The following is a 13,709-nucleotide window of genomic DNA, read 5'->3' on the forward strand; positions in this document are numbered from 1 at the left end:
AGCCCAGCCAGGTGTGCAGCAGGGCTTTCCCCACCTGGGCAGCCCTGACAGGGCTCTGCAGCCCAGCCAGGTGTGCAGCAGGGCTTTCCCCACCTGGGCAGCCCTGACAGGGCTCTGCAGCCCAGCCAGGTGTGCAGCAGGGCTTTCCCCACCTGGGCAGGTCTGACAGGGCTCTGCAGCCCAGCCAGGTGTGCAGCAGGGCTTTCCCCACCTGGGCAGCCCTGACAGGGCTCTGCAGCCCAGCTGGGCTGTGGGACTGCCCCCAGTCAGGGCCAAAGGACACTCTGCAGAAGTGGCTGATCTGCTCCATCTCAGGAGTGCCACCAGGAACACACCGGGCCCTTTGTGGGTGACACAGATGGCACAGGATCAGACCATCCCACTCCTGCATTGCTGTGAGAGCTCCCTAAGCACCAAAGCACCACAGCCAAAACTCCCTGGTCACTGCCTGGACGAGGCAGAGCTGTACTGCCAAGACAGAAAGCATCCCTGTGGGACGTGGCGGGTGCAGGAACCCTCTGTCCCTTTACGCACCCCTCTTAAGGCTTGAATTGCATTTGGAGTCACAGTTTAGGGGAAATGTTTCTCTCAAACACGGGACAATAAAGCCTTTCCCAAGCTCTCAGGGCACTTCAGCAGGGAAACACCTTCAGCAACAGAAGTGCCAGGGTCCCTCAGCAATGAGGGCAGGAGGATGAGGCCCCTCTGTGCCATGTGAGCACTGTGGGGCCCATTCAGCCATGCTTGGTGTGCCATGCTTCAGTCTGGCGACCAACAAGGAGTCCACGGCCTGGACTCTGTTAGAAACGTGAAGAACAGGCAGAAATGAAGCTGTAGGGCAGCAAACATAACCAGCTGCAGCAGGTGACAGCGAGTCAGCAGGTCCAAGTGCCTGGATGCTTCTCAGCTGAACCTGCCCAGTCTGTGCCAGTGAAGGAAATTCAGGGGAAGCAGCTCCAGGAGAAACCAGCAGCAGTGGAGGTGCCTATGAGCCAAGCCCACGCTTCCAGAAATCCCACCACCTCCAGCTTCCCTGGAAGGCCTCGGGCAAGCCTGGCTCCTCCAGGCCCAGCAGTGCTGCAGCCTTGGTGCTGCTCTCCATGCCAGAGCCATCCCAGAGCTGCCCCCCAGCCCTCCCTGCTCAGCAGCCGCCCCCCCAGCCGGGGCAGGCACAGCGGGCGCCCGCGGGGCAGAGCAGGCGGGCGACGCGCTCGCGGATCTGCCGCGTCCTCACCCCGTAGACGATGGGGTTGAGCATGGGTGGCACCACCACGTAGAGGTTGGCCAGCAGGATGTGCACCTGCCCGGGCACCTGGCGGCCGAAGCGGTGCGTGAGGAAGGAGAAGAAGGCGGGCACGTAGAACATGAGGATGACGCAGAGGTGGGAGCCGCAGGTGCCGAGGGTTTTGAGGCGCGCGCGCGGGGTGGGCAGGCGGAACACGGCCCTGAGGATGAGCGCGTAGGAGGCGGCGATGAGCACCACGTCCAGCCCCGAGGAGAGCAGCGCCGTGGTCAGCCCGTACCACACGTTGGCGCGGATGTCGGCGCAGGCCAGGCGGGCGATGCCCATGTGCTCGCAGTAGGTGTGGGGCATGACGTTGTGCCCACAGTAGGGCAGGCGCTTCAGCAGGAACACGGGCGGGCACATGATGCACAGCCCGCGGGCCACGGCGGCCGCCGCCACCTTGGCGATGGCCGAGGGCGTCAGCAGGGCCCCGTAGCGCAGCGGGGCGCACACGGCCACGTAGCGGTCGAAGGCCATGGCCAGCAGCACCGAGGACTCCACGATGAAGCTGAAGTGGGTGAAGAACATCTGCGCCATGCAGGCATCGAAGGAGATCTCCCTGGCGCCGAACCAGAAGATGGCCAGCATTTTGGGCACGGTGGCGGTGGACAGCAGCAGGTCCGAGAGTGCCAGCATGGCCAGGAACAGGTACATGGGCTCGTGCAGGCTGCGGTCTGTGGCGATGAGGAAGAGCAGCAGCAGGTTGCCGAGCACGGCGGTGAGGTACATCAGGCAGAAGGGCACGGAGATCCAGACGTGGGACTCCTCCATGCCCGGGATGCCCGTCAGCACAAAGGTGATGGGGTCGAAGCTGCTCTCGTTGAGCTCGTACATGGCGCCCCCGGGCTCAGGCCCGGCCCGGCTCTGTGCAGGGAGGAGAAGGGACAAACCACCCCTGTGAGCCTGGCTCTGCCCTGACACCTGAGAGAGGCTGCAAAGGAGAAGGGACAAACCACCCCTGTGAGCCTGGCTCTGCCCCAACACCTGAGAGAGGCTGCAAAGCAGAAGGGACAAACCACACCTGAGAGAGGCTGCAAAGGAGAAGGGCCAAACCACCCCTGAGAGAGGCTGCACAGGAGAAGGGACAAACCACCCCTGTGAGCCTGGCTCTGCCCCAACACCTGAGAGAGGCTGCAAAGCAGGACACAAGGCTCCTGCCTTCCGCCCCAAGGGGTGCCCTCCCTCGCTGTGCTCTGTACAGAGGATCCTGTTTGTCCTGCCAGTCCCACCAAGTGTGGCTGGAAGGAAAACATCTCTGCTCTCCCACTGCTAAACAGGCCAGGACTTTTCCATCTCTGCTTTATCCACTGCCACAAAACCCTTGTAAAAGTCATAGAAACAGTCATAAAAGTAACCCTCAGCCTTGTCACAGCCAGTGGCTCCATCTGTGAGCACACACAGAGCTGTGTCTGTGGTGGCACTCAGGTTCCTCCGGGGAGGTGAAATTACACACTTTGTCATCCTGCTCAGACCAAAGTTCCTTGTAAAACCCCAAATGTAGGAATAAATCCTTCCCCAGGATCGATGTTGGGCAGTGTCTGGGATGTGACTGACACACAGCTGCACCTCTGAGGGCTGTGCCAGCCGTCACACTTCTCACTGGGAGCCCCTTGAGGCACGGGAAGGAGCTCCGGGGTCACCTTGGAGCCTTCTCTTCTCCATCCTGAACAGCTCTCCCAGCCTGGCTCTGGAGCAGAGGGAGCCCTCTCCTTTCCTGCCTTTTGCTTGATTCCTTTTCCACTCCTTCATCAAGAGGGGTAAAGACACAGTGGACTGCCCAGAGTGATCCTTGGACAAAGAAATTCTGGCCCAGAGCAGAAGTACGCCAGGGGAACACCCCAATGCAGAGCTCTGCTCTGACGCTGGCCCTGGAGCCCCTCCAGGCTCTGAGCTCCGTTTTCCCGGTTCCAGAAGAGCCGGGCAGCCGGAGCTGGGAGCACCGACCCCAGCTGGAAGCACTGCCCCATGACTGATGGCCTGAGGGCATCTCTGAAGATGGAATAATGCAAACCAGCCAAGATGCAAATCCTCCTGCCTTGGGAAGGGCTGTGAGGAGATCCCACCACAGGACTGCTGGGTCTGTGAGCTTCCCCATCTTACCCCAGCCCCCACGCCCTGTGTAAACCCCGTCGTACATCAGAAGAGCTCCACACCAGGGCAGGATGGAGGAAAACCAGTTGGATTCGGAGCAGAGATAAACCTTCCCTGCTAGCAGCCTGGTTTACTTTCCTTGCAAGCAGCAGGTACCCGAGCCAGACGTGTTTGCATTTCTAAGTGCTTCCATTAAGGACTCGGCTCCCTGAACCAAAAGCCCGCAGAAAACACGGCTCAGGGCAGAAAAGACCTTCAGCTCATCGCAAATATTTGTCCAGCCGCCTCTTCCGCTTGCAGACCCCTGTCACCCGGGTGAATCGAGCCGGCGTGGGTCCGGAGCAGGGAATTAAATCCGCCTGGGCGCATTCCCAGGCTCCAGCACCAGCCTGGCAGTGTGCGTGGGCCACAAAGCAGCTCAGCAAGGCTTTGCACCTCCACTTCCCAGAAATAAGGAAATCTATTCCTCTGGCACACCTCTGTGCCTCCCTCCAGCCTCTGCAGCTGCCCCAAGCCCAGGTGTGACAGAGCAGGACTCACCAGGGGCCACCCGCGCTGGGGACAGGAGCCCGGCCGGGGGAGCCCGGAGCCCCCGGTGCCGCCGGGGCCGAGGGCACCGATCCTTCCTCCGCACACCTCCGGGGGAGCGCCCGCGCCTGCACCGGGAGAGTTTAAATTGCCGGCGCATTAACCATTAACAGCAGTTCACACTCCCGGGGAGGCATTTCCTGCTTTCCCAGCATTTGCATTGCAATGATTTTCCTCTCTTCTCGGGCACCGGACCCCGGCCCGGGCTGGGAAGAGCTGGGCAGGAGCTGGGCACAGCCTGGGATCCAGGGCATCGCGGATCTCTGGGAGTTTTATCCGCAGCAGGGACAGGGACAGTGTCTCTCCACTGCTGGAACCCCCCTCAAGCTGCCAGCTCCCCTCTGCCAACCCCAGCCCGTGGGCACTGATCGACCATCCTGATTGTAATTATCAATTACCAATTATAATTATCAATGAGGATCATTGATCAAATCAAGGATCCACAAAATCATTAACCCTAACCCTAACCCCAGCCCATGGACACTGATCGACCATTCTGACTGCAATTATCGTGAGATCATTGATCAAATCAACAATCCACAAAGTCATTATTAGGAAGGAATTGTTCCCTGGCAGGGTGGGCAGGCCCTGGCACAGGGTGCCCAGAGCAGCTGGGGCTGCCCCTGGATCCCTGGCAGTGCCCAAGGCCAGGTTGGACACTGGGGTTGAGAGCAGCCTGGGACAGGGGGAGGTGTCCCTGACATGGCAGGGGTGGCACTGGGTGGGATTTAGGGTCCCTCCCAACCCAAACCCATCTGGAATTCCATTATTCCCTGACTTTGTGACCTCTAAGACCATCAAGTGCAAAAAGTATTGTCAGAAAAGTCAATATTGAGCCGTGTCCTGCCCCACCCAGCAATGCTGCTCTCAGTCCCAACCCCTCCTTCCCCATCCCTCCTTCACCCCGGGACACATCTCCCTCCTCCCAAAGACACGGCTCCTGGGGCAACAAGGACTGGGAGCTTCTGGTGCTGCAGCAGGATCCTGGACCCAGGGAGCTCTGACCAGGCCCCATCCCTCCTGCAGCAGGATATGGGATCCAGGGAGGCTCTGGCCAGGCCCCATCCCTCCTGCAGTAGGATATGGGATCCAGGGAGGCTCTGGCCAGGCCCCATCCCTCCTGCAGCAGGATCCTGGATCCAGGGAAGCTCTGACCAGGCCCCATCCCTCCTGCAGCAGGATATGGGATCCAGGGAAGCTCTGACCAGGCCCCATCCCTCCTGCAGCAGGATATGGGATCCAGGGAAGGCTCTGACCAGGCCCCATCCCTCCTGCAGCAGCCATGGAAACATTCCACAGGAGCCTCACAATTACAAACATCGGTGTTGACTCTCTGCTGCCTCACGCATCTCAAAATCAGCATTAGGATTGGATTCCCCTTGCTTCGGCTCCAGGGAGGGTTTGGAAGGTGCTGTGAGCCCTCGGGTGGGCTGGACTCCCCCCGGGGCTGCTCCTCCTGCGGCAGAGGCAGAGGCAGAGGCAGAGGCAGAGCCAGAGCCAGAGGCAGAGGCAGAGGCAGAGCCAGAGGCAGAGGCAGAGGCAGAGGCAGAGCCAGAGGCAGAGGCAGAGCCAGAGCCAGAGGCAGAGGCAGAGGCAGAGGCAGAGGCAGAGGCAGAGGCAGAGGCAGAGCCAGAGCCAGAGGCAGAGGCAGAGCCAGAGGCAGAGCCAGAGCCAGAGCCAGAGGCAGAGGCAGAGGCAGAGCCAGAGGCAGAGGCAGAGGCAGAGGCAGAGCCAGAGCCAGAGCCAGAGCCAGAGGCAGAGGCTGAGGCAGAGGCAGAGGCAGAGCCTGCCCAGCCCTGCTGCAGCACCAGCCTCGGGCACTGCACGGGATCCAGATGGAGGCTGGACTCAGCTGTTAAAAACAGGTGAGAAACTGTTGTAAAACGGTTAATAGATGGTTAAGCCCGAACTGTTAGTTTGGTTGTTATATTGTACAAGGGTTAAAAGGGTCCTTATAGGAAATCCTGTACTCAGGGTACCATAACAACCTCAGCAAAGAGCACCAGAGCTGTAAGGGCCAAGCAAGGCCTGAAACCTTCATGCAAACAAAGGATCCAAACAGAAACCAATCCAGAGGGACAAAAACAGGATAAAAAGGGGCTCCTGACCCAGGGAAGCTGTGCCATTTCCCTGGACCTTCGGGGCCATCACCATAGGCCCTGCTCCACCCTCGGGGGAACGCTCCTGCCCGGCCCGGGGCCTGCTTTGGGCCTTTCTTTTATTGTAATAAATGCTGAAATCACTTCAGTACCAGGAACCTGCTCTCATTTTTAACACAATGACTGGGGAGGATTTTCCTCACTATCCTGGCAGGGCAGGAGCTGTCAGCAGGCTGTACCCAGTGATTTGGGAGGATTTTCCTCACTATCCTGGCAGGGCAGGAGCTGTCAGCAGGCTGTACCCAGTGATTTGGGAGGATTTTCCTCACTGTCCTGGCAGGGCAGCAGCTGTCAGCAGCTGTACCCAATGGCCTGGGAGGTTCTCTCCAAGCCTGGCAGTTCTGTCCCTCTGTCAGCAGAGCTGTGCCCTCACACAGGGCTGGCTCCAGGAGCTCCAGGCTCCCCTCCTGCCATGGACTCTTCCCACCCTGGGCTGTATTTGTGGGGCTCCCAGATTTAGGCAGGAGTGATGAATCTGACTCCATGTTCTTAGAAGGCTAATTTATTATTTTAATTAATTTATTATTTTCTTTTATTTTTATATTAAAGAATACTAAACTGAGCTATATTAAAGAATACAGAAAGGATACTTACAGAAGGCTAAAAAGATAATAGTGAAAACTTGTGACCCTCTCCAGAGTCTGACACAGCTTGGCCCTGATTGGCCAATAAGTCAAAACAATTCACATCAGAATTCAATTAAACAATCACCTGTGCATAAACAGTCTCCAAACACATTCCAAAGCAGCAGAACACAGGAGAAGCAATCAGATAATTATTGTTTTCCTTTTTCTCTGAGGCTTCTCAGCTTCCCAGGAGCAAAATCCTGGGCAAAGGAATTTTTCAGAAAATGTGACAGTGACAGGGCTGGTTTCATCTCCTCCCTGTCCCCTGCCCCAGACCCCCCAGTGGGCCCCAGAGCCTGCCCAGCCCTGCCCACCGTGAGCCGCAGCCCACCCCACCCACCCCGGGGGCTTCAGGGCTGCAGCAGGAGCCCAGAGCCAGCCGGGCAGAGCCCAGCCCAGGGACGGAGCCCAGCAGGGAGGGTGTGCTGGGGGCACTGAGATGTGGGGCTGTCCCTGCTGTCCCCAGAGCTGGGGCACACACGGGGCACACTCTGGGGCTGGCAGGAGGAAGAGGAGCACGGAGAGCCCAGGGGAAGCTCCAGCCTGGGCAGCAGAGAGGAGACATGGACAGCGCCACTGGGATGTGAGAGACGCTGAGAGATTGGGAGTGACTCCAGAGGTCCCTGCGAGGCAGGAAATGGTCCTGCGGGCAGGCACAGCCCCCGGGCTCTGGGACACCCAGGGACCGAGGGATCATCACCCGGACTCCTGGTGTATCCCTAGAGTGTCCCTGGAGTGTCCCTGATGTGTGCACAGTGTGTCCCTGGTGTGTCCCTGCTATGTCCCTGGTGTGTCCATGCTGTGTGCACAGTGTGTCTCTGGCGTGTCCATGCTGTGTGCACAGTGTGTCTCTGGAGTGTCCATGGTGTGTCCCTGCTGTGTGCACGGTGTGTCCCTGGTGTGTCCATGGTGTGTCCCTGGAGTGTCCCTGCTGTGTCCCTGCTGTGCCCACAGAGTGTCCCTGCTGTGTCCATGCTGTGTCCCTGGTGTATCCACGGTGTGTCCCTGCTGTGTCCCTGCTGTGTCCATGGTGTATCCACAGTGTGTCCCTGCTGTGCCCACGGTGTGTCCCTGCTGGCACTGAGCTCTAGGAGCCCCAGCAGCCCCCTGCACCCCCAGCCTCCCAGCCCCCTGCTGCACCCCATCTCCAGCCCTGGAGGGCTGCAGGGACGAGTGGGGCATCCCACAGAGGGGAGCACCTGGCTGAGCAGGGCTCCAGAGCAAGGGGCTCCCACAGGAACTCTGCCAGAGCAGATTCCAGCAAGAAGGGTCAGCAGCAGCACCCCCAAAACCCCCTCTGGGGCTCAGCCCATGTCTCAGGGTGCCAGGTTTTGTCCTTCTCCCTCAAACCAGAACACTGAATGATCACCAAGAGCTCAGAGACCAGCCAGGCTCTGCTCCACACCAGCCTCTGGGTGCTTTGCTTCTCCTCTGCTCCTCTCACAGATCTGGGGGTGCTCCACCCCAGGCACAGCTCAGGGGTCTGTCCTGCCCCAGTGCCGGGGTCACAGCCAGCTCTGCCCCCTCAGGGGCTGGCTGTGCCCTGGGGTCTGCAGACACACTGCGTTTGTGGTGTGCCCTACCTGCAGAGCCCAGGACAGGTAAACCCAGAGGTGTTGTCTGCAGGGAGGAGCGTGGGGAGCTCAGGTGCAGACCAGGCTGCCACAGCCCAGCAGCTCCGTGGGGAGCCCCAGGTGTGCCAGGGCAGCTGGCAGTGGCACTGTGCACAGTCCAGAGCTGCTGTAGGGACCAGGACATTCCTCTGGCTGCCCTGGAAAGCTCGAGACCCTGGCAGGGGCCTCAGAGACCTTGGCACAGAGTCAGACACCTGTTTCACACCCAAAATCCCCCACTTCCCATCCCAGTTTCACACCCAAAATCCCCCACTTCCCATCCCAGTTTCACACCCAAAATCCCCCACTTCCCATCCCAGTTTCACACCCAAATTCCCCCACTTCCCATCCCAGTTTCACACCCAATTCCCCACTCCCCACGTTCCAGGAGCGGAGCTGGCTCAGCCCAGGGCATTCCCAGCCCAGAGGAGGAGGAGGCTGAGGGCAGGTGGCACAAAGGGGTGGTTGGGGCTCAAACCCCACCAACCTGCAGGAATTTCCCTCTTGTCGCCCTGGTGATTTCTGTGGTGGCTCCTGGAGGATCCTTGGCACTGCTGGGGTGACAAAGATTGTGCTGTGGCTGCCAGTAAAATGATTTTACTGAAAAACTAAATAATTACAATACTAAGTAATTAAATAATTAATTTCCAGAATAACTAAATTATTAAAGTCAGTGGTAATTAAGTAATGAATTTACTGAATAACTAAATAAATAACTTAAAAAGCCAATAGTTAAATAGCTAAATAAATAAATAACTACACAATTAAGTGCCTCATGCAGAAGCAGCAGGTAATTATCTAGCTAATTAATTGTTTCAATTAACTGCCCTCTCTGCCTGTGAAAAACGCCAATCACTTGTTTTTAAAATTTTAGAAGTTTAATGATAATTAAATGGTTATAAAAATAGTACTCTAATACAATTAGAGTACTAATAATTTGGAAAATTTGGATTAGAACAATATGAGACAATAAGAACAAAGAGTTACAGACAGTCCGGGTACCTTTTCTGGGCAAAATAAGCCCAAAAAGGCCCCACGTGAACAGAGGATTAACCCTTAAAAACAACAGCCTGTTGCACATTCCCACAGCCCATCCCTGGTGCATCAATTCCATTCCCACCCAGGATCCTGGCTGGGCAGGGTCAGCTCCTTCCTCTGGATCCTGACGGCGTCTCCAGGGCTGAGCAGGCAGGAAGGAGTTCGTTTGTCCTGATAATGGGGCAATAAATTCTCTTTCTCTGAAAGATTCAGGTGTCCCATGGCTGCTGTCTCAGTGTGAGTACCTCATTCCTTTCTTAAGAAAGTATCTCACCTATATTGGTTTCTATTTTAACTACAAAAGTTACCTTTTAACTACAAAACTACATTTACCATACTATTAAAATGTTAATACAGCACTACTAGTCCATACAACAAAACACACACAGTAAATATCTGTGTAGAGCCAAGCAATGTGCACTTTTCACAGTGCCCACAGGCAGCAGTGCTGTGGGAGCAGCACAGGAGCCCAGGGCAGCTGCACAGGGGGGACAGAGATGCACCTGAGCTGCAGCAGCTGCTGCCCCACACCTGGAGCCCCTGGGAGCTCTGAGGGAGGAAAAGACCCTCAAGGTCACCGAGTCCAACCTTTGGTCACCCCCCCTGTGAAAAATGTGTATTTTATGATTGGCTTTGGGTGAACAGTCAATGAATATTATTTGTGTTATGTTAGAAAGTTCTGCTGGGTTAATCTTTTAGTAGTGTGTTAAATATAGCTTTAGGTTATAACACAATGTTGAAATAGAAACTTTGCTATGGAAGATACTTTTTTCCTAAAGAAAGGACTCGCACTGAGACAGCAGCCATGGGACACCTGAATCTTTCAGAGAAAGAGAATTTATTGCCCCATTATCAGGACAAACGAACTCCTTCCTGCCTGCTCAGCCCTGGAGACGCCGTCAGGATCCAGAGGAAGGAGCTGACCCTGCCCAGCCAGAATCCTGGGTGGGAATGGAATTGATGCACCAGGGATGGGCTGTGGGAATGTGCAACAGGCTGTTGCTTTTAAGGGTTAATCCTCTGTTCACATGGGGCCTTTTTGGGCTTATTTTGCCCAGAAAAGGTACCCGGACTGTCCGTAACTCTTTGTTTTTATTGTCTCGTATTGTCCTAATCCAAATTGTCCAAATTATTAGTACTCTAATTATGTTACTATTTTTATAACCATTTTATTACTATTAAACTTTTAAAATTTTAAAAACAAGTGATTGGCGTTTTTTACCCCCTCTGGGAGCAGAACCCAGCTGCTCCCTAGCCCTGCCATGGCCACCAGGGACCCTGTCCCAAGGGTCACACACAGAAAGGGGGGTGGGTGTGGTGACAACAAGATGAGGGGGACATGGAGGTCTCCAGACCACAGCAAGGTCAGGAATTCCCATGGGAGAGTCCCTGGCTGGGGAAAGGCTAACTCAGCACGGGCCGAACCCACCACAGCACATATTGTCACCAAAATGGCAAAGAATTGCATGGAATTACACATAATTACAGACAATGACATGTAATTGCCCTCCTGAGTGATGCTGCATGACAGCTGTGCTGGCTCTGGGCTGGGCAGCAGCTCCCAGAGCCCCCAGGAGCTCACCAATTCCACCAGGGAGCTCCTGGCACTGGGCTGGGCAGCAGCTCACCAATTCCACCAGGGAGCTCCTGGCTCTGGGCTGGGCAGCAGCTCACCAATTCCACCAGGGAGCTCCTGGCTCTGGGCTGGGCAGCAGCTCCCAGAGCCCCCAGGAGCTCACCAATTCCACCAGGGAGCTCCTGGCACTGGGCTGGGCAGCAGCTCCCAGAGCCCCCAGGAGCTCACCAATTCCACCAGGGAGCTCCTGGCTCTGGGCTGGGCAGCAGCCGGGAGGGAGCTCCTGCCTGGCCCGGGCTCTCCAGCGGGGCAGTGGAGTGAGGAGCTCAGCACTGGGGTGACAGTGGGGCCAGCTCTGCTCTGCCCATCACAGGAACCCCCAGGGGCTGGGGGTGCCCCAGGAGTGTGGCTCAGACAGGGACAGAGACCCCCAGGCAGGAAACAGCCCAGGGAGCTGGAGCTGGCACAGGGCAGGGGACACAGGGACACCAAACAGCCCAGGGAGCTGGAGCTTGTCGGAACCCAGGAGGCTCCAGACCCTGCCAGGGGGCTCAGAGACCCTGGCACAGAGCCCAAGACCCCTGGGCCTTTCATCTTGACCCATGGAAAAAATTACCAACCTTGCATGAGGATCTGCAAGCCACAAAAGTCTAAGTAGAATGATAGTGAATTTATCACAGGGTGAAAATGTAGAATTTTGGGGTTTAAAATGGGGTTCAGGGGGCAAGATGGAGCAATCTGGGCATGTCCAGCCTTTCTCCTTCTTCTCCTTCTTGTCCTCCATCTTCTGCTGTGGTGGTGGCACTTTTGGGTTGGTTTAGGGTAGCAGCTCACTGTCTGACACAGGTGATAGGTATTGGGAAGTAATTGTAAATATTACACACGTAGTTTTTAGTATAAAAAGCCAACACCCCCCCCAAGGTGGTCAGTGTGCCTCAACCTGACCTGCTGGACAGACCATGGTGGGTCGGAGAAAGAATTTTATAGATAAGAAATAATGAACAACTTTGAGAACGAGAACAGAAAATCCTGACTCCTCCTTCGATGGCCAGGCTGGCAAAAAGAAGCTTGTAGGTATCTCAGAGTGACTGTGACCAGCAGAAGTCCCGAGAGGAGCTGACCCAGGCAGGGACACAGGGACACAAAGCTGTGCTCGGGCTCCTGGGCAGGGCTGGCACGCCTGAGAAGCCCCACGGAGCCCACAGGGCCCCGCTGGTTTTACCTGTGCTGCTCTCTGGTGAGTGTCCAAGCACATCCTCCTTTTGGGTGGGGGCAGCTCCTCCCCTGCCCTGCTCCTTGCAGGGGCACAGCAGCCCTGGCAGCACCTCCAGCCCTGGTGGTCACAGTGCCCAGCTGGGGACACCACAGTTGCCACTTGTGGTCCTGTGTCTCTGGCAAAGCCACGGGTCTCCTCAGGGCACTGGCCACCTCCTCAGGACACTGGCCACCTCCTCAGCACATCTGTCCATCTGCCAGCAGCTCCTCTTCACAGGTTTAGATCCGGTGTCTCCTGTCCCCAGTGCCACCCCTGCACTGTCCCTGTCCCTGAGGGTCCCAGGTCCCTCTCCCTACCCCGTTCAGGACCCAGAGGCTGATGTCCCTGGCAGGATCCATCCCCCTGTGTCTGATCCCACACGGATCCTGGCACTGCTCCCGGCACTCCTGGAGTGGGAGCACCTCCCCCCGGGGCTGGAGATACAGCAGGACAAACAGCCTGGGGAGGTTCTGGGGAAATTCTGGGGAAACAGGGAGAGGGAGCCTGGCTGGCCCTGGACCATGACGTGGTGTGGGACAGGGCGGGACAGCCACAGCCCAGGTGGGGACAGGGATTTGCAGCTCCGGGAGGAGCCCAGCACATTGCCACTGCCACAGGCTGGGGACTGAGGGCCTGGAGCTGGGCTGGGCACCAGGGCTGTCACCATCACACTTTCTGGAAAATCCTCTTTGCCCAGGATTTCTCTCCTGGGAAGCTGAGAAGCCTCAGAGAACAAGGAAAACACTGTTATGCCATTTGCTCCTCCTGTGCTTTGCTGCTTTGGAATGTGGTTGGAGATTGTCTGTCCAACATGGGAATTGTTTTTACTCATTGGCCAATTACAGCCAAGCTGTGTTGGACTCTGGAGAGAGTCACGAGTTTTTCCTTAGTATCCTTTAGCCTTCTGTCTGTGCTCTTTATCTATTCATTAGTATAGTATAGTATAGTTATAGTATAGTTATAGTATAGTTATAGTATAGTAATAAATTAGCCTTCTAAGAACATGTAGTCAGATTCATCATTTCCCTCCTGCCATGGGGGACCCCAAAAATACCACACAGGTGTCCATGGGACCCTGGAGCTGGGGCTGCCCCTGGATCCCTGGCAGTGCCCAAGGCCAGGTTGGACTCTGGGGCTGGGAGCAGCCTGGGACAGTGGGAGGTGTCCCTGCCATGGCAGGGGTGGCACTGGGATGGATTTTAAGGTCCCTCCCAACTTGGACAAACTGGAATTGGGGAGCTCCACCCTGGAATCAGGAGCCCCTTAGATCTACAGATGTCTCTGCATTTGGGAACTTTGGACTGAAACCAGAGGTGCCATGGTCAGTCCAAGGGTGGAAAATTCCCACTTTGAGGCAGGGAGAGTACCAGGAGCCCCTTTGGCAGCTGGAGCAAGAGCAATCAGAGTAACTGAGCTGCCTGGCAGGGGAATTCATTCCAAAATGTGCCAGCCTGCAGGGAGCTGGGTGGGGATGAGGC

At 56.6% G+C, this 13,709-nt stretch overlaps 1 protein-coding gene across 1 annotated transcript; it reads right to left on the minus strand.

Annotated features, from left to right (window-relative positions):
* Positions 1 to 1,141: 1,141 nt before the first annotated feature.
* On the minus strand, positions 1,142 to 2,186 carry LOC103824413 (olfactory receptor 52Z1P). Its single transcript, XM_030234611.2, has one exon. The coding sequence runs from the start codon at positions 2,117 to 2,119 to the stop codon at positions 1,142 to 1,144; it is 978 nt and encodes a 325-aa protein (XP_030090471.1). The 5' UTR covers positions 2,120 to 2,186.
* Between the last annotated feature and the right edge of the window lie 11,523 nt (positions 2,187 to 13,709).

This window comes from Serinus canaria, chromosome 1, assembly GCF_022539315.1.
Source record: "Serinus canaria isolate serCan28SL12 chromosome 1, serCan2020, whole genome shotgun sequence".
Lineage (NCBI taxonomy): Eukaryota > Metazoa > Chordata > Aves > Passeriformes > Fringillidae > Serinus > Serinus canaria.